Here is a 21,867-nt window from a genome sequence, read left to right on the forward strand (position 1 = left end):
AATAGTGTGAGATGGGCCCTTTTATTATAGCCAGGTTGGCGCCACGTAGTGCCTCCGCTCAATTTCATTTCTCTCCAGCGACTAGATCAGGAATCAGAATACACTAGACGGTTTGCAAGAACCATAGAAGTTGTAGATCGTGCACCAGCCAAGATGTGAAGCCATGACACCAAACTCCAGCGCCTGTTGGGTTTTTGTGGTACAGCACAACAGTAAACAAAACGGTTGAGATGGATGTAGACGAAGCCATACATTCTGTGTTGGCAACGATTCCCGAGATCGAGAATTTATAGCCGGAACAAAGATAATGTTTGGTGAATTTTATCAAGGGGAATACGTTATTACCCTTCTTCCTATGGGATTTGGCACATTACATATGTCACAACCAAATAGCAGCGATTGGTTAAATAAAAAAAGTACTCACCTACCATCGAGCGAACGAATCCTAATGCTGTGAGGTCAGACGGTTTCCAGTGAAACTGACTGATGAGTCAGGCTACTTTAATTATCCCTAAAACAAGGGATGGGTGATACCACAATTTTTAGTATAATACCAATTATTTTTTGGAATACTTTTTCGTTACCAATAACGATATGTGATACTAAACTTATGGGTGAAGGTATTTCAATAAATATACATCAGGGTTTCACTCGGCTGTAAAGGACAAACGGATCTGTCCACTATGCTGCTGGGGGTGTTTTGATATAAAACTATGAAGAAAAGAGAATATGTCTAAAATTTATGACTCGTCTTAAAATACACATATGTTAATTTGTATTGATAACATAACATCAATTCAGTCAATATTTGCAGTAACTCTCCTGTCTCTTCCTAGTTCCTGGCCCTGCCCACCTTTCTTGTCACCTTTGGAGATCATCATAGGCCCTGCCCTTTCCATGTACACACCCGGGACCTGCTCCACCCAGCCCTGCCCTCCAGCCTGCCACCCGATCCATGCCAGATTGTGATGGGCCACATGTGAAAATCCTGCCAGCTACTCCAGGTTTCTGCTTTGTTCCAATTCCAGCACTCAAACTTCCAACCCACGTGATTCCACTTACCAGACCTGTTTTCTTGCTTGCATCTTGTTCTTTTGCTGAAGCTTTCCTCTTCTGCCGATTTTTTTTTTTTTTTTTTTTTTGTGTGTGTGATTAAAAATGTGAGTATTTCTACAGTGTGCTTCTTTTCATGTTTATAATGAGCTCACTTTACCAGCCTTTTATCTATCCTTTCAAAATAAGACCAATGTACTATACCCCTGGCTGCAATTCAGACAGTGAGGAATGACTGACAAAAGACGAGAACAAGAGAACCATGTCTTTAAACTAGGGATGGGCATTCGATTAAATTTTGATTGTCGTGAGAATTAACGGTCGATTATCAATTGATCATTAACGTTTTTATATTAAAATTATCATCCTTATTATTACTATTACTAATATGCATAAATAAACTTAATTTTACAACATGTAAACCATAATCACTATAGAGCTAGAGATTATAATGTGTTTAATTTAGAGAAATGAAACTTAAGACTGCATGGCTAATTTGCATAAACTGTAAATGCTTTCCTTGTGCGCTGGTGCATCAGCTTCTATCGGACTAAAGGACATATCTCAGTGGAATATGAGTGTTCCTTTTTTGACAGAGGGATGTTGATGCTGATGGTGAGTCTGTTCTGTGTGTATGTCGCGTTGGAGATGGTTCATGTTTTCAGAGATCATATGTGTGCAAGTTTTGCACAGCTCTTTATTTTCATTTTATGTAATTTCACTCACTTTATTAATTTTGGCTACTGTTGTGATGAAAAGACTGAAAAGTGTTTGCCTTTTGGACGCATGTGCACTCAACTTTATGTTGCAGTAACCGAGATACCGCGTCTACATGCACCATGACAAAACTACTAATACTCAAAAAACCCGATCATACCCGGGACACTGATGTGCATGTAAACAAACTCAGTGAGTGGCACAGTGATCTCCAAGTAGGTGCCAGAGCCCAAACGTGGGACTGTGAGGCCGTAACTCTAGTGTTTGTGCTGTCAGACGCAGCCTCTTCTCCATACGCGCAGCAACCTACATTCAGGTTGTCGAACGTGATCGATGAAATTCTTAACGATCAGTTATCGATTAGTCGATTAATCATGCCCATCCCTACTTTAAACAGTCATATTAGTTTAAGTAATATGCTTTAGTGTTGTTTTTGAAATATTTTTTGGTACTAAGGAATATACTTGATACTTAATACCGATTCCAATACCTCAGTGATAATTGAAAACAGACAATAGCGTGTGATTTTCAACATGAAATCATAATATTTTTTTTATATTACTATGCAGTCTTACATCTGCATCACCCAGGTAGGTTGTGTACCAGTCTATATGGTCTTATACTTGTTCTAATATAGCTCAAGATCATTCTAAATCTATTGGTTGGATGGTTCATTTCTGTCCTGTGAATCTCACTTTTTTACCTATACCTACTCAAATTAGTACCTACAGTAGTTTTGATACAGTTTTAGTACTGATTATTGTAAGATTTTTTATATTTTTAACAACCCTATTATGCTTTCACTAAAAACATTGCTAGATACATTGCTATAGGACACAGGTTTGCCTGCTTTTTCTCTTCCAGTTCTGTTTCTAAAGCCTACTGTACACGTAGAGCAGACTTGTAAATACTTGTAAACCTCTCCACCTTTGATTTGTAAGAGCTGGAATGCATTCAGTTCCCTATTTCAGTGGGTCTCATTTTTGGGTCACATCAAGGGGCCATTGGGCAGAAGTGAATTACTCAAGCGAAGCTCTCTTGCACGGCAATGCTTTTTTATATTCACCCACTCTCTCGCTCTCTTCTCTCTCGCTATTCTCCTCATCTTTTCATCCTTTTCTTTGCCTCAAACCTTTATATCCATTTTTACCTTATGTTACAATCCTTGGGTACAGTACCTACCTTTCCTCAAAGCAAATATATTCACTATCATTTTTGACTGTCTTGTACAATCCTCTGCTCTCCTTGCTCTCCTCTTGGGCCTCACTTGTTCTTATGATTCTCTGCTTTTTCCTCATTCTCCTGTGATCACGCCCCTCCCTCTCATCTTCTCCTAAGCCCCCCGTTCCTACTCCCATCCACTATCCTGAACCGTCTCCTGCCTGCATCTCTCTCAGGACATGAACCTCACACATGGCTTATTGATTTCAGTAGCAGCACACTAGATGTATAGCCAGCTACAGTCTTGTATTGCACCCACACATCTCCCTATGGACGATTTGAAATGTGGAAGGGCTCCTACGTATATATCTCCAACAGTTTTAATACTTGGCATTACTGGAGTGCAGATTTAGTTTGCAAAAACTGATTAAATTATGTTTGTAGGCAAAAAGGAAAATGAGAGGAGAAAGGCAGGGGAATTGTGCCTGTAGATGGCAGAAGAGAGCTGTAAGGGAAAGTGAGTGAGAGCGTTTTGTGAGTGAGAGGCATGAGGCACACTGACTAACTAGTATATACTTAACATTACCATAACGATTGTGGATAGATGTATCTTCAAATATGGTTTAGTGTCTTTTAAAGAGACATCCAGTAGAGAAAAAATCATGACCAATGTACATATAAGCCTTAAGTGCACAAAATGACCCTTTTAAATACTAACATTAAAATTTTCTAAAAAATGAAGAACTACAACAATAAAACTGGCCGACCAAAGCATATTTTAAACATGTCTTAGATATAACACATGTCTTTATATTCTGTAGACAATAGTATGTTTGTAGATTTTCAGTATTTATTCATAGTACTTTCTTCTGTATTACTATACAGTCTTCTATATGTGTAATCCCTCAGTCACCCAGGTAGTTTCCATAGTGTTTCATGAGCGAATACTAACCTAATGTGGTCTTATACAGTTCAAGATAAGTCTAAAGCTGTTCTGGAAAGATTCATTTCATTCATTTCTGGCTTGTGAATGTGAGTATCGATACCTGCTCAAATGAGTATCTAGTTTCTACTTTTAGCACTGATGACACTTTCACTAATAAAATGTCTAAATCTATTTTTCTATAAGAAGAACAACACTAACCAAACTGACCAACCAAATCATATTCTCAAGATGTCTTAGATAAAAATATTGTGATTCTCCTTCAGGCTTTATTATTTACTGTCGTTTGTTTTGACCAGAGTTTGGATGTTGTGTCTGATCTGCTGTGAGATAATAATGCGAAAAATAATACTTTAAACCGAGCACATTGTCTCAGCCAATTACAGTCTTAAGCCTGGATTTTATTGCATTAAATCCATGCTGTGAAAATGCAAATTACTGCAGTTGACTACAGAACTTAAAGAAAGGCCATTATCATATATGCACCATCATGCTCTTATTTCCAGCCCCAAGCCAGAAAAGGAGAGGTTTCAAGAAAGTTGTTTAGTGTGATCCAAGAAATGCTTGACTGTAAGCTATCCCATACTAAAAAAAGAAATGTAAAACAAGAGCGTGGGAGTGTGGGTGAGCTGTGTAACTTTCCGGGTGGAGGGTCCGCCACCATGGAGATGTTGTTTTGCCTGGAATTTTTCACATTATGTTATTAAACGTATCTATTTCGATGGCGATAAGCAACAAGCCAAATTACAGGTTCGATTTGTGGAGAAGTGGGCCTGCTTACAGTAGAATGCATATTTTTCATTGTATTGTTTTATTGTAAAAAAACAAAAACACCTGTAATTATATAGTAAGCAACTTTAATTCCATACTGTGGTGCATTCGATGAAACGCAATCTCCCTAGCATATCTCCATGGACACAACCAGGTCCTTATCACTTATCAGTTACATAATGCACCTTTTAGATACACTTTTACGTTTGTGATACGCATAAACAAACTGCTTTCGGATTAAGAAGTGGAATTGTAAAGTGTTGGGCACAAGCCAAGCAAACACTAAAAACTCATTACATTTCTGACCATAAAGGATTAATACTAATATATAATTTTAATAATGCAAGATGGGGCTTAACAAGGGGCTTTGATGGTCTGTCCAACCGTTACCAAGGGCCCCCTTTTTATATGGATCTGCTCCAAATTGTAATGGGTTCGTCCTTGTCCTAATTTTATGAAAATCAATGCAGTGTGTGCTATGGAATGTTGATGGATATCCTGGGATATTTGATGGCTTCAAAGGGCTGCATGGTCTTTACAGTAATAAATTGTAATTGCCAATATGGACTATACTGGGACACATGTGTAAATGTATTTCCTATTGATGTAATGATTGTCGTCATGGTTACACACGTAGTTGGAGCTGGTTATCAGAAGTTCTCTTGATTGGAAAAGCTCACATTTTTGTACAATTTCCACCGCTTGCATTCTACCCGGCAACTCTGATCTCGCTTACTCATATGGCCTTAACATCAAGGCCAGCGCGTAATCTCCAGTCTGTACACAGACCATTCACAACCTTGGAGGAAACCACAAGGCGTACAGGCGAGGCAACGGATGGCTGGAGATAGTGCCCATGCTGTAGCTTCGAGGGTTAAATTAAAAATGGATGGATGTGAAATATGGGTAACCAGAAGCAATGTAAAAACACTTAAAGACCGCCATGGATTTCTATTAAACGTGGGATCCGTGGCGGTAATGATGCTTGACCAAAGTTCACAATCCCCAGTGTGGCGTTATTTTTAAAGGACCAGTATTTAGAAATCATTGGCTCAGCTACATATTTTACCGTTTAACGAAAATGACTAATATTACATTTGGATTCTGTGTAAAATGATAATAATTCAACCCAATTACAGTTATCATGCACATTAATGGAATACTATTTTGTGATTTATTATCGCAAAGTGCAATCTAATTTCTATTTTTTTCATTATTGATTCAAATTTCAGTAATTTGGCCCCATGATGTTGAGCCATTAGTCTAAAAGTCTAGCTTCTAACTTGGTCTAGAATCTTTACCCGATGTTCCTTATCCCTGTTGTGCTTTGTTTTTCTTCCCTTTTCAGTCTGATCAATCCTAGATTTCGTTTGCTAAACTTTTGGCAGTCGTCCATTTATTCCCTTGTGCAGTGTAGGCTAGTGCGTGCATTTCTATCCTTGTATCCTTTTCATTTTAGAACACTCATCTTTGTGGAATAAAATAAGGATATCTCCGATGACTAAAACAGATTTTGGCCATATAGTTTCCAATTCTTTGCCGTTATTTCTGACCAAAACGCGCGAGAAAGGAGAGCGGGGAGTTATATACGAGCAGCTCTTGAACGCACCATCTCTTCACCGGCGGCTAGAAGGCACAGACGCACCACAGCGTTTGAGAGAGCTGGACCAAGAGGGATGATATACGTCTCCGCTAGTTTCTGACAACGAGAGGATTGTTCTTTTTTATTTCCTTTCGGACACGGGCACCTGACGGACTGTTTCACTTCAATAGGAACAGATTTGGTTTACGCAGACTTCGCCTATAGATAAATTCTTACTGAAAAGTCTATAGGATGGTGGTGCTGAAGTGGACAGCAAAGACGTGAACAAGGCTGAGAAATACTATAGAAGAAGACTGATTTTTGGAAACATCGAGGATACAGTGCCAACGCGTAGAGAGAATGGGCTCCAAAAGAAGGGGTGCTTTGAGAATGGAGCGGGGACGCAGACCGGAGGAAGTGCGGTTTTGATGCTTACCCCTCATCACTCTATCGCACAAGGCAGAAGGAAAGAAGAAGCGACAACCTGTTTTCCCCCTCCGTACCGTCTTTTTTTTTTGCATTTCTCCTGATGGGAATGTTGACATGAAGGATCTATCCAGTCTATGTTAAAGGAGGAGGCGGGAATTGGGGGGAATTAATACGCACGTCTCCTGCTTATCCCTTACCCCTCTCAGTCTATCTGTCTCTCTTCTCTAGTCTTTTCCTTATCCGGTTTTTTTGATTTATCTTTTTATCCCAACATTTTGTGGATGTGAGGCAGCATGCGGCCCGGTGAGAGCTTGGTCGGCTCATCACGAACATGCGTTAGCGCCAGTCGGAGTATGAAGAGGGACCCTGCGAGCAGCGACTACTGGGGCATGACGGAGCACCGGGGGACGGCGACGACGGTGCTGCGCGGTTTTCTGTGGAGTCTCGTCCTGTGCTGTCTGTCTACTCCTTCTCAAGGTAACGCAGACATACGCATAGAGCCGATATATGCAAGCAATGTGGTGCGTAATATCTCCACCGCAACGTCAAAAATTCGCCAAAACGTTGTTGCGTAAAAGCAGCGCCGTGTTGTAGTGAATTAGTTATAAAGATTGTGACCGGTAACGTTATCAGTTTGCGCCCTGGTCTCTTCCTTTAGCCTCATACTTTCTTTTCTCCCCTCTTTCCTCCCTCTCTCCATCTCCTCAATACAGCCATTGAGCCGGTAGCCAATAAATATTCTTGCGGTAGCTCTTGGGCTGTGGCAGTAAACGTGAGCTGCTTATACCAAAGAAGTGAGAGACAGAGAGTGCTCATCTCCCATACGGGACCTCATTACTGGCCACCAACCGGGCCCTATCCAAATCTATATATGTTTTCTCCTTAAAATCTGCATCATTAATCTTAGTCAAGCCGTTATATAACAGTGGTGTCTCCCCATTTCTCTTCCTGCCCCTTCTTTTTCATTCCCCCACTTAGCTGCTGTCTCACATTTTGTTGTAAGTAAAATGAGACGTTAAAGTGTCTAAAATTTTCAGTAACTATGCAGACACGATGCTGAGAGACAACTTTCCAGTCAAGCCAAATCACCAAAGCCTATTTAGTCTGTTTAGTCGGACACTGCTGCATCAGGTGTGGCCAGTGAGCTATAGAGAAAGCGAGGCATTTATCACGCCGGAATTAAGTGAGAGGAGAAACCACAGCAGATGACGTAGAAAAGCAGAGGGACAGGGGAGCGAAAGGGTTACCAAATCTTCTGAGCAGGCAAAGTTAACTGGCAAAGAGGCATATCTTTTAACAAGGTACAGCGATGTCTTCCAGCACCCTAGCGTAGCTGTTTTTTTCAGAGGATAAATTTGTAGGACATGGATTCGGTATGGCTTGATTGAAAAGTGTGGCTGAAGGCAACAGAAGCCTTCAAAGACTTGTAAGGTTATTTGCAGGCATTTGTCATTGTCACGGTAAAGTCTACATGATCCCTGTGTTATAGGGAGATCATGCTGGTGGCTGACTGAGCAGAAACACTTATAGATTTGTACCAAGATTGAACAGGTTAAGACAGGTAAGTATAGTCAGTTTGTGCACGGGCAAAGAATTAACTATTTTCAAACCTGTAGCTGCTTGTTGGATCATTGACAAATAGGTAGTAGGACTAATTTCGAGTAACATTTCCACAAATCTGACCTCTTCTCTGCAGTTTAATCTTTATACTTCTAATCTTGGGTTATTTTAAAATGATTTAAACCAAGAAATGAAGATGGCTGTATCTTCTAAGAACCTACATTACGTTGTTAGTCAAGCTTACATTTAGGATTTGAGCTTGAATTAAAGGTCCTATAGTGAACAAACTTTACTCTTGTGAGCTTCAAGACATGTTAAAATGCTGTTACCTCCTTAAAAATATACCTGGAGTTGTGTTTTCTTTCATTCACACCTGTGTGAGTAACAATTTCTTATTAGTCTGTCTACATCTCCAAACCTGAAAAAGATCTCTTCCACCTTATGATGTAAGCTGTAGTTTTCACGCTCCTTTTACCTTTCCGTAGAGTTCAGCAGGGATTTGTCTGAGAAAAGAACTACGCAGGGTTTACACAACACAACTCCAGGTATGTTTGTGATGAGGAAACATTATAACCTAGATAAGAAAATAACGTAATATAGACCCTTTAATAAAAGCTTAAAAGCTACTTGAGAAAAAGCGGTTCTCAACGCAAGCAAATGTAACCTCACGAGAAAGGTGAAATACACTTGTAATTAAATGTCCCCTTGATGCATTGTGGTATTTTGAGCACTACAGTTTTTGAAAAGGGGACTTGGGAAAATTAAAACCCGCCTCAGGCCAAACCGTTCCATTTTTTTGGCTACTGCTTCTGAATTAGTCTAGTCTACCAGTCATTGGCAGGTAACCAATCATTGTATGGAGCCCAGCAATGCTCATCTAAAAAAAAAAAGAAACATCTTGAAGGTAAAGTAATGAAATGCCTAGTAATGGGTTTTTATATTGGTTGTGAACAAGATAATCCTCCAAATTTCTCATCTTGTTGACGCTTAGCTTTAAAGTCTAATCACCAGCAGTCCCAGCCTCGAAACTGTGGTGCTTTTTGTAGTGACGAGGCTGTGTTCCACTAGTCTTTGTTCAGTAAAAATGAGGGCAGGGGGACATTTCAGAGAGATGATGAAATGCTTCAACCTTTCTTTGAACCAAATTGATGGTGCGTGAATTAATGGGAAAATATTTGCTTTGTATTTGGTTTGAATTTAATGGGGAAGTTGTGTGTGGAGTAAGTCATGCCTGTCACATATACAATCGCACTGACATATTGGAATAATTCACATTTCTCATTATAGATACTAATCATCTGTAAGTATTTTTATTCTTGGGGTGTGCCGATACCGATACTGGTAAGAATATCGGTGGCAATCCATGAAAATTTGCTGGATCGGGTATTAATTCAGCCCAAATTTTTAATGGGGTTTTAATGAGATTATTTCCTGACTGATACTGGCCCAAGACATCTCATCATGTTTGAACTTTATTTCATATAAAGCTGTTCTGTAGTCGCTTACAGAGTTAAAAAATAGTTGCATAACACAATCGGATACATTTTGTAATGAGTTAAAGGTGCTTTGTGTAACTTTTCTGGTGTAGGGTCCCTCAAATGGTTTTCTACATGGGGGTGTTATTGCTTTGTCTGAAATGTTTCACAGTGTGGTATTACACCTTTCTATTTTCATGGAGACCAAACTAGACCAAGTTACAGGTCAGATCTGTGGAGAGGCGACCCCGCTCACAGTCAGAATGCATGTTTTTCTATTATTTTTGAGCAATAAAACCACCTGAGTAAATGTAAGGTAGATCTGTTTGTCATACTGTGGAACACTCGAAGCAGATGACTTCTCCAGAGAAAGAAGAAGGTGACGGATCTCCAACCGAAAAGTTACACAATGCACCTTTAACTGTGTTTGACAGAAATACTAAGAGAGATAGACTTTTTCAATCTCTACACTGTAATCTGTTAATATCAGATATCGGCAGATACTTAAAGCCATATATTTACATTTGTATCGGACCTTAAAAAGCTGAATCTGCTCTCACTTATGATATTTTGATATTTGTATCAAGGTGCACTATAACTCTTTCGGAAGAGGGTATGCCGTGGCAATATCTTGTCTCGGGAACACGATTTTGCCTTGTGTAGAATGTTCCGCAATAGATTTAGACCTAGACTTAGACCAAGTTTATTGATCCACAAGGGAAATTGTTTGGGCATAGTAGTTCACACATCACAATAAATATAATAACAAAGAGCAAAACTATAAATGGTAAAATGAATTCTAAATAAGTAGCAAAAAAAAAACAACATAGCAGTGTAATATGGTAGTATCTTGCATTTATTGAATTACAGATGTTTTTAATGGTCCAAAATACACCTTGAAAAACAGATATTCTTATGGGAGCAAGGTTACCTCCCCACTGATCTGACCTGTAACTGTAACTAACCATACAGTGGATAGAGACAAGCAAAAAGTTACATAATACACCTTTAAAATTCATGCTTCACAGCCCATAGTTGACAGATTTGCAGTCGCCTGTGCTCACAAACAGGACTGATTCAGACAAAATCTGAGAAGGCACAATTGGGTTATAATGGAAATTCTTGCTTCTGCCTGCTTGGAGGATGGTCCTTTTTGTGCACCTGCTCCAATAGGCACTCAGCGGTACTACAACAAGAAAAATCCCCTAAAGGAAACTGCACAAACTGCTGATAAGGCACTTGTAAATGAAATGTTTGGCAGATTTGTGGAGTCTCTGTGTCCCTCCACGCAGCACCAAGTTTTGAAAAAAAAAAGAGGCTGGTGTGATTATGCAGATTTTCAAAACTCTGTGAAGTCTGAGAGCAGGCAGCTGCAGATGAAATGAGGGCAAAAGATTTTCCCGAGTTCCGTGCACAAAAGACCAGGATTACCAGGAATTGAATCTGGGTTACAAGGTGAATACAAGTTTCAGTTTTCAATAAGCGCTTTGAAGGTCACATCTTTTCAAATACAACGCAGTGTAAGTTTTGTCTAAATGATTTGGATGTGGAGTTTGCTCGTGCATGTCACCTGTTTTTTATCCAGTTGAATTTGCAACTTCCATGAATATATTTACTGTTTGGGATGTACTAACTAATGTGCCTGGGATTTCTTTGAACAAATGCATGCTTACTTGTGGCAATTAACAAATGTCAGTAAGACTATGTGTGCTCTGTATCTCTCTCCCTAAACCTGGCCACCTCCTCCTCTCCTTTCCTTTTTTCTTGTTGTTTCCTCTCCTTCTCTCCGCTCTAGAATCCCGGTCGCCCCCTTTTTTTTTTTTTTTTGTTTGTCAGATTTGTTTTGGGGCTCCTGTGAGGTTGAATAGATTCACCAAACTACTAAACTAACTGCACGCGAAAGCACATATGCACATTTCAACCATCATTTAGTCACTTGTTTCTTGCTCATTTCCAGTTTAAAGGGACAGTTTGGAATTTTGGACATAGGACCTCATTTCCTAGTGAGCCAGAGTGTTGGAGATGTGTGGAGACGCTTTTTAAAATATTCCATCCAGTCCTTGTATTTGCAGAGGTCACTGCTGCTAGGCTAGTGCATGTCAATGGCCATAGTTAGCCTGCCACTAAAAACAGTCTTAGCCACTTCACAAAGCACTCGAAGCAAAACTATTATTACACCAGACTGTCGATGTGAATGTCTGTGTCAATAGAATAATTTTAGAAGTAAAACCAACCTTGCATTTGAAGGATTTATGTCTGAGCATCAGAAGCGAGTTGTACTTCTTGATTGAAAGCTTGACAGCGGTGGATTGATATATGAGAAAATAGTCCCTCAACATGCGATGTTGACGATTCATGCGATGCAAAGTTAGCTTTATTTCAAACATTATTCTATCAACACAGACATTTATATTGGCAGTTTGGCATAATAACAGATTTGCTTCGGGTGTTTTGTGAAGTGGGTAACACTGTTTTTAGTGGCAGGATAACTATGGCCATTGACATGCACTAGCCTAGCACTAGCGACCTCTGCAAATACAAGGACTGGATGAAATATTTTTGAAAAAAGTGTCTTCACACGTCTCCAACACTCTGGCTCACTAGGAAATGAGGTCGTATGTCGAAAATTCCGAACTGTCCCTTTAATATAATGTGACCAACGTGTTAGAAACTCCTGACAATGGGGGTCAGTAAATGGACAAGATAATAGATTTAGATTTGAAGTCAATTTCGCCAAGCCACGATCAGATTATCATCAATCATTTTATGCAAACTATCAATTAAAGGCTTTCTTAATGTATATATTCATTATCCAACTAACAAATTGGAACTAGTTGAAATGAAATGACCCAGCCGTGACCAGGCCATTAACCCACTTGGCTAAAAATAGTAAATTTAATTTCTATTGACAATCCCGCGTAAATGTAGAGCTTTGTTCTCGCAACATGCTCCAATGGAAATGTATCAGTTTTCCCTTGGTGGCGCCTGGTAATTTAGTGGCTGGTCATCATGGTTAAATTGAACTGGCTGTCGTGGCTCTCTGCAGTGCTCCTCCAACCCTGGCTTTTTATAACCCGTCTCTCGATACCAGATTGATCGCCGCAGTCAAGAACTTGGAGGTACTGATTATAAGTCATTGACCATTAATATGCCACTGCTAATCTTTTACCTGCTTTAGTTACTGCTGGGGAGAGTAGTGGTGATCATTTTGAGCTGTCACATATTGATCGGGGTTGCGTGTTTAAAAGCAGACATTTGCAGGGTGTGACTCTTTCATGTAAGGAACACACTCATACATTAGGATTATTGGTCCCCATGCTGAGGAGCACTAGTCACATAGAACATTATAGCACATCCCTGGCTTCCCTCGCACACATTTAATCCTGTGGCTTATGGCTGCCTACTCGTCCAGAGATGTGTCTGTTCCAGGCAGCCTCTTGATCATTTGAGGGAAAAAAGTCAGGCAGAGCGGCACTATAGGGACTCCGCAGTTCTGTCTCTGTGTGTGTGTAGGTGCGTGGGTGTGGGTCCGTGCATGTGTGTTAGTGGGTTGGGTAAGCTTCGCGGTGAACCGAAGGCTGACTAGGGGATCAAGGGTTGACATGAGGCAGAGATGATATTATGCAGAAGAAGAAAAAGCAGTGGTTTGAAGAAATGTGTCTCTCATTGGGCCTCTTCAAATAAGTGGCATTTAGTGAAGATTTACCTGCATGTTAAAGGAATTATACTTGTTAACGGCTTCTTTGTTGGCTTCTCAATCATAATTATTCAATGTCTATGGTATTTTTGTTTGGATGACTCTTTTAGGAACACTTTTCATTGTTGGGATGAAATACATATCTCCACCAGAGGTCAGTAAAAGGAACAATCCAGAGAAAACATATGCAACAAAGATTCGACAGTGTTTGCTGGTTCATGTCTCATCTGGACATTGTGTATGGTGAGATCATAAACTGATAATGTGGTAGAGGGCAATTTTCCACTTGTTTGTTAAAGGGCCCAGGCTACATTGTTTTCTCATCCATGTCACAATGTTGTTTTCTCATCAAAAACAAACCTGGAATTGTGATTTGTTTCATTCACACACGTTTAACACACAAATCCTGCATATTTAGGCTTAGGAGTTCTTCTCTCAAACTGACAACACTCATCCTTGCCATGTCATGTGGTAATACAGGAAGTGCTCCAATGTGTTTTTAAACTCTATTCACCTTCACTAGAGTAATTTTGATCATTTGAGCCCTGGAATCTCTACTGAACTAAAGGTAAAAGGAGCTGTTAACTTTAAAACTACCACCACATGACATCACAAAGTGGAACAGACCAATAATAAAGGATGACTGCTTGATAATGGAAAAAATCAGTATCACGATTATTTTGGTCAATACTGAAATGACGATTGTTCAAACGATAATTTTTTTGTTACACGATGCATTTATTCAGCATTTGTCTCAAAAAAAAAAAAACACACACACAGTTTGTTATTGATAATTTATGCAAAATGTTCAAATTGGAAATGAATTCAGGCTACAAATATGTACCTTAGAGCAGTTTTGCAATGTATAAAACCTAAAGTGTATAAAATATACTTTGAAAAAGAAATAAGGCATAGAGAAACAAATGTATCCAAAATAAACTATATTTCAAACTATTCTGCTATCTCTATATTAAAAAAAAATAAATAAATATATATGTTTTTATATAAAACATATTCCAAAATAAACATTAAGCTTTAAATCGTTTCAACTTGATTATATGAGTTTGGAGATTGTTTGACACACAAATCGAAATTGCGATCAAAATTCGATCAGTTGCACAGCCTTAGTGTGAATGAAACAAAACACAATTCTGGGTATGTTTTTGGCATCAAGCAACACCATTATAACATGGCTCAAAGCTCATGAGAGTCAATGTTGTGTAATATAGGACCTTTTAATCTGATAATGGCAAGTCAATAAAAAAAACAGATCATGTCCCATTATTATTACCCCATAGAACTCTTACGTTGATGTTGCGTTAAAAGCAAATCTTTTACGTTTAGATTTCTCACATGATCTCCCTCACTGGTTCATCAGTGCACTCTTTTATCTCCTGTGCTCCATCTCTGTTTGTTTAGCATGCTCCACTTTCCTGCCTCCCTCTTGACTTTCATTCACCTAATCCTCTCGTTTCCAATGATTCCAATTCACTGACTTGATCATACATTTGCATTCACTCCCCTCTTCTTCTTGCAACTTCTATTTGCACCACTGATGTATAATCAGATGAGAACATGCTACATTTAGTAAAAGGAGAATAACACTGACTGATTCAGAAAAAGATACTTGATTTTATTGAGTGTGGATCAATGTATACATTTACTATTACCATTTTCTTCCCTTCATTATTCCATCTCTGTGTTTGTGTGTCTTTGTGAAGCTCAGATTGAGGTGCACTGCGCGGTTTTGCTCATGATGTTTGACTGTCTTAACTTCCCTTCTTGTCACGATAACACATTTTGAATCACATTTTATTGCGACAGAGAAATATCACGGTAAGGATAAATAAAGCAGGATTATCCAAATATACAAATTTAAATACTGAATCATTAAAAAGCATGCTGAGGTACAAAGCTACATAACAGCATAGGGATGTAACAGTAACCAAAATATTGTGATATTGTATCGTCAAAAGTCTCACAATAATATCGTGGACTGTTACAACACATCGAATTTCAAGTTCCTTTGCTTAAATGCGTCATTTTACAGTAGCAACATCTTGTGAACACCATAACCTACTAGGGGTGTAACGATATCCAAGACTCACGATACAATATCGTCACAGTATGAACCTCACGGTACAGTATTTATGGCGATATCATGGGAACATTCACGATATGGTGGGAAGGCTGATGATTAGAGATGTAACAATATCCAAATCTCTGGGTAGGATATTTTCACGATATACATCTCACGGTATGATATTTATTGTGATATTTTGTGATATATGCTACTTTTTCCTTTTAAAATGCATTGACAAGATTTAATCCAAAGAACTAAGTCTTAAAAGTGCTTAGAACTGTTATTTCTTCATGTAGTCTACACTGAAATGAAGCAAAGGATCATGGTCTATGTAGTTCCCTCTGTCTTTGTTTTGCTATTGCTCTATTTATTGTAATTCAATATATTGTGATTGTCCACAATATTATTGTGAGAACTTTGACAATATCACGATATTTTGGTTATTGTTACATCCCTAGAAACTATATATCCCATGATTCATTTCAGTGCAGACAAAAGGAAGACATACATTTTTTTGGATTATGACAAAAATAATTCACACCAAAATCTTGTCAAGGTATTTTAAAAGCAAAAAAGTGTCCTATCTACAATTATATCAACCTCTTCAAAATATCACAGTAAATGTGAGAGGCATATCATGATAATGTCGTATCGATAGCATCGGAGATTTGGATATCGGTACATCCATATAGCAGAATGAACCATTAGTCATAGAAGTTACACAAACAATCTCCTCGCTATGTTAGAAAAATAAATAAATAAATAAATGTACACACGACATATATTGAGCCCCAAAATATATTTTTCCAGCTTTCATATATTGACCAATAAGTTGATATAGTAATTATCATGACAAGCCTACACTTCCATGCTGTTATCACTTGTCCTGAATCATGTATAATGCATATTAAAGCTACAACTTAAAATTATCTTAAAATTATACTTTTGACTCATCGCTTTGTGAATATGAGCTATATTAAAGAATTTCACCCTGATGATGCTGCCCAAGGACATCCTAATGGAGTATATTTAGAGATGAAACAAGTTTTTCATCATAACACTAAATGTTTCCTGTGTCTTTCTGATGAAATTCTAGCTTTGTTTAAGTCATAAAAAAAGTCTTGTCTTAGCTCATAGCATGTGCTGGAGTCTGTGTAGTCAAGATAAGGATTATTCACTTATTAAATTAAGTGAGTTGACATGTTTCCCGATAATTGATTTGTTGTGATTAATTGATTAACATGTCAGCGTTTTCCTGTCTCGTGCAATTTAATTATGCAGTAGTCCATCATCCCTCTCTTTATAAAAAATATGTGTAAATGGAATCTGAAGCTACTGTGTGTCACTTTCTCGTAACCTAAATAGTCTGTTTAAGGGCATCTAAAATAATCATTTATTTATTCCCCATGATCTCTCAAGTGTTTTCTACAGTTTTATTTTTTTATTTTTTTCCCCCCAATTGTTCATATTTTTCATCTTTGTGTGTCCAGAAAATGCTATATCAGTCTGATCTTCTACTACTACTACTACTACTACTACTACTACTACTACTACTACTACTACTACTACTACTACTACTACTACTACTACATAAATAAATAGATAAATAACTGGCTGGAGGTTTGTCCACTGATAAGAAGGTTGGTCAATCAACAAAAACTACAACAAACTTTATTTATAGAGCGCTTTTCATACAAAAATGCAACACAAACCGCTTTACAGTGATTAAAAAACAAGTTACACGTTTTCTTCCAGCCCCCAACCCCCCTCCCGTACATACACACAAAGCTAAGCTTGGGTCTTGAGATTACTATCTGTGACATAATTATTTTTTACTTCTACTCCTTCTACTAACTGACTGGAATCTGACATCGCTATCTTCTTTACAACTTACTATCTGACATCTGGAAATTTATACTAACTAACTATCTGGAACCAGTACATAAAGAAAAAAATAAATAAAAAATAACATAACTTGGCTCTCACAAATAAGTGCTGTTGCTGTGTCCTTGGGCAAAACACTTAACCCAGCTTGCCCTTTGTACACTGGTGTGTGAATGTGTGTGTGTGTTGGGTGTGTTGTGTGAATGAGTGACCATTTATCATTTACCTCATAATTATTTTGATTTCTGGACTTATCTGACTATTGAAATGTCTAATGGGAGTAACTGTATGCAAAAAATGAAAAATGAATATGGCAAATACAAAAATGTTAAAGGAAAACATAAAAAATGAATTGAGTTACTTTAAAATTCATTGCGTTTGTGCTTGGTACAGTTACTCTAAAAATCCTTTGATTAACTGACACGTATTGAAGATCAGATTTCTGTTTTGCACATAAACACAAAACTACATTTCGTATAATTATTGGGTTATCTGATCACTTTTGTCTGCCCATTTATATGCACCCAGCGTTGTGGCATGTTTTTTCGACTATACCAGCTTTGATGTTTCGGTATTTATGCTTGCACACAGTGAGCTGCCCCCTGCCTCTCATCACGCTAGCAAATTGAAATATGTGATAATTTACAATGCAAATTATAATGGTCTCTGCTGTTAGCATTTCCAGCTGTTCATATGCGCTTTGGGCCAATCACGGGCCTTTATGCACTGTCTCGCTTTCCTCTAAGGTTTAAGTAAATATTTGCATTTACACAATAGGGTTGTGTATCAGAACCATAGGCGAAATCATACTTACCGTAAATAATGCAACCGCAGCGGCTTCAGTAAGGTACATTGTAACCTTTTCCTGCAAATTGAGGTAATTACAGTGACTGGCAGTCGCTCCGAAATCCAAACGTGCTGTAATTTATGCTTTCTTAAATTCAATGCATGTGCTCTTTCTGGTTAACCTAACAAAACAATACAGTTTCATAGCTTTGTAAGGAGATTAGCAAGATGTAAGCCCCTTTTAAATTGACACTTTATACAGTCTGTTCTAATTGCATGGTCTGTGCGTCAAATCTGCTGAACCGTGGACTGTGTTTAGGCTTTCCTTCTATAATAGTGCTTCTTAATAAACGTACAGTAATTACAACGGGTCGTGTTGCATGTTAATCACCAAGTTAAATACAGTATTGCCAATTGTCCTGTTGGTGAAAACTCTGCTCGCTTGTCTCGTATTATTTATAAAATATTATGTAAAAGACCCCTGAAATTTAAAGGGAGGCCGACCTTGAGACACCGTTACTAAATTATTAAAAACTCAATAAATTAGTCAAATGTCAAATTCAAATGGGCTTAGATGGTTGTGTACTTTTCTTTAGGTATGCACTGATACTGATGCCGGTATCGAATACGGGTGCTGATACAGGAAAATTTTAAGTATCGAGTATTGGTTCCATGAAATCGGTTCAGCTGATATCCTGGTTGGACTCTTTACTAACTGATGTAGGCCCAGGATGTCTCATGATATTTGAACTTTAATTCATACAAAGGTGTTGAGTCGGTATTTGCAGAAGACATAAGAGTTACATAACACAGGGGTCATGGTCTACACATGGTTTAGTCCTGTTAAATCCTGGTTTTCACTTAGTTTAGACCTGGTTTTAGTCCTGGCTTTAGACCTGGTTTCGTTTTGATTTTAGTCCTGGTTTAGTCCTGGTTTAGTCTTGGTTTAGTCCTGGTTTAGTCCTGGTTTAATCCTGGTTTAGTCCTGGTTTAATCCTGCTGGTTTTAGTCTTGATTTTAGTCCTGGTTTTAGTTTGGGGTTAGTTCTGGTTTACTTGTGGTTTAGTCCTGGTTTAATCCTGGTTTGAGTCCTGGTTTTAGTCCCGATTTTAGTCCCGAGTTTAGTCCTGGTTTAGTCCTGGTTTAGTTCTATTTTAATCCTGATTTTAGTCCTGGTTTGAGTCCTGGTTTGAGTCCTGGTTTTAGTCCCGATTTTAGTCCCGATTTTAGTCCTGGTTTAGTTCTGGTTTAATCCTGATTTTAGTCCTGCTTTAGTTCTGGTTTAATCCTGATTTTAGTCCTGGTTTAGTTCTGGTTTAATCCTGATTTTAGTTCTGATTTTAGTCCTGGTTTAGTCCTGGTTTTAATTCTGGTTTAGATGCACTTTAGAAGCGTACTCTGGAATGTCTTCATATATCTTCATGGAGACCAAACCAGGACCAAATTACAGGTCAGATCTGTGTTGAGGCAGCCCCTCTCATAATCAGAATGCCTGTTTTTGTAGGTACTTACTGAGCTTTAAAACCCCCTTTAATTGAATAAATGTAAGGTAGGGCGACAGATACTTAAAGCCAAACCTGCATCGTTGCATCCTTACTTCTCTTCAGTCTCTCCTGCCATTGTTCCGCCTCCTTCCTCCTCCAACTGAGTGACACGCGGATTTAACTAATCACATTAAAGAACCCACATTATGCAAAATTGACTTTTTTGAGCTTATAGCTGTATTATATTGTTGTCCCCTCATCAAAAACATACCCAGAGTAGTGTTCTGCTTCGTTCACGCTTGCTTCATCAATCCATTAATCCATCTTCTCTGAGCATTCAAAAATGCTCTGTTTGCATTTTGCCCGGATTTTTGCATCACAGATAAAACAGGACTTCCCATCTGAATGATTTCAGCCCTGGAATTGCCAATCTCTACTGAAGTAAAGTTAAAAGGTTGTTGCTACTTTCAAAAATGCCACTACGTGAGTTCTTCTTCTTTGCAGATGTAGACAGACTAAAAATAAAGGATTACTCAAAACATGTGTGAATGAAACAAAACACAACTTGGGGTATGTTTTTGGTGAGGTAACAACTTTATAAAATGGCTAAAAGCTCACAAGAATCAATTCCATGTCTGTAGTTACCCTATAAAGACAATACAACAATACAGTAATAATCTAGGGTCTAATATTGAGATTAAGACGTTTTTTTAAACACTTGCTTCATACTGAAGAGCGAAGCCACCACCTCCTTGTCGGCCATCTTTGCTCCTTTAGCTCACACACTCTGAGCCCAGCAGGAGCACCAGCTGGATACGAGGCTAACTGTCTCTGTTAATTTTTCATTGGTCTTTTCTCGGGGCACATCACAGGAGGGTCTGCATGCCACTGTGCATCTGGCACTGTACCATCCATGCTCATGCGCCTGTGATGGCTCCCTCTCGGCTACACAAGGCGTCTCCGTGAGCCCGCCGCGTATTCGAGCGTTTTCATGGCTGTGTATTTGCCCTTTCAAACGTGTCTGCTCGTAATAGTTCTTGAAATAATGAAGAGGTTTTGGAGATGTGACAGATTGCGGCGACGTATGTGAGTCAGTGCGAAAAACACACACGTGCAATATGGCAGTTGTCTGTGGGAAGCATGATTTCAAAAAGTCACCTTCCGAGTTTTCATGAAAATTGAATTAGGTTTCACACGTTTGTTCCTGCTTCTGGGAAAATGTGCAGTTCAAAGGTCATGTGTAAATTACTTTCGACTCTCTGGATTTTTCATTTTTACACTCCCTTGGTAAAATCTAGGGAGTATGTCTTGCTAGCAGCTCAACAATGCATTTTTATACAGTTTGACAGATTTGAGGGCTTGAAATGGGCATCTTGGAAGTTCATCTTATGTGTTCTTTTATTTATTTTTTTCTCTACTATACAGCAGCTGTATAGATTGATGGTTTTGTAACATTTGTTCGACCCAGAGATGGCCACCATGTTTTTGGATCATGTTTTACAGCTTTTGTTTGTTCACTGACAAAATGTGACTTGAGTTTTGATTGGCTGTGGCTGTTGCTAAGCTGACAATCTGACTCTGAACATATTTGTCTAGCTACAGTACCCAATTTTTACCATTTTCATTTGCTGTTCATGTACCAACCTTTTGTTTAAAGGCGCATTGTGTAACTTTGCTGGTGGAGGGTCCATCAAATGCTTTTCTTGGATATGTTATTGCTTTGTCTGGAATGTTTCACAATATGGTATTACTGTATAAGGCGCAATATCAATAATGTTGAATTCTCTCATCTATTTTCATACATAAGGGCACTTAGCAAAACAAACAGACAACACATGAGCCTGATCCCTTAGTCCAGGCATCCACGAGCCATTGCCTCCCTGTCTTGGTGAATGTGTATTATGAATGTGAATGTGTAAGATAAGTTTGTTTTGTTTTTTTCCTATGAGAAGGACTCAGATATACATGGAGTAATGATGTGTTTGATGCAGCTTTGTGCAGATTTGTTTATGTTTTACAGAAACAACCACATGGCTAATTTGCATAAACTATAAGCACTGCAAAAACAGCTCACTCCTTGTGCCCTGATGCGGTCAGCATCTGTTGGACTAAAGGACACGATTCATGAGTGAAAGATGTGTGTTCTCTTTGTGAAAAAGGCAACAAGGCGACTGCGGCAGTGTGTGTTGACTCGATGCAGGACTATATTTCGCCCTTTACTCCACGAGGTTCCTGACTACGG

General features: G+C 38.6%; 1 protein-coding gene across 1 annotated transcript in view; it reads left to right on the forward strand.

Annotated features, from left to right (window-relative positions):
- Positions 1–6,949: 6,949 nt before the first annotated feature.
- Positions 6,950–21,867, forward strand: part of csmd3b (CUB and Sushi multiple domains 3b) — a 554,961-nt gene continuing 540,043 nt past the window's right edge. Inside the window, exon 1 of the mRNA XM_055157096.1 lies at positions 6,950–7,133. Coding sequence (XP_055013071.1) covers positions 6,950–7,133 — 184 coding nt within the window. The remainder of the gene's footprint in view (positions 7,134–21,867) is intronic.

Source organism: Boleophthalmus pectinirostris, unplaced genomic scaffold (assembly GCF_026225935.1).
Source record: "Boleophthalmus pectinirostris isolate CB_2022bp ecotype Guang Dong unplaced genomic scaffold, ASM2622593v1 HiC_scaffold_21, whole genome shotgun sequence".
In the NCBI taxonomy this organism is placed as follows: Eukaryota; Metazoa; Chordata; class Actinopteri; order Gobiiformes; family Gobiidae; genus Boleophthalmus; species Boleophthalmus pectinirostris.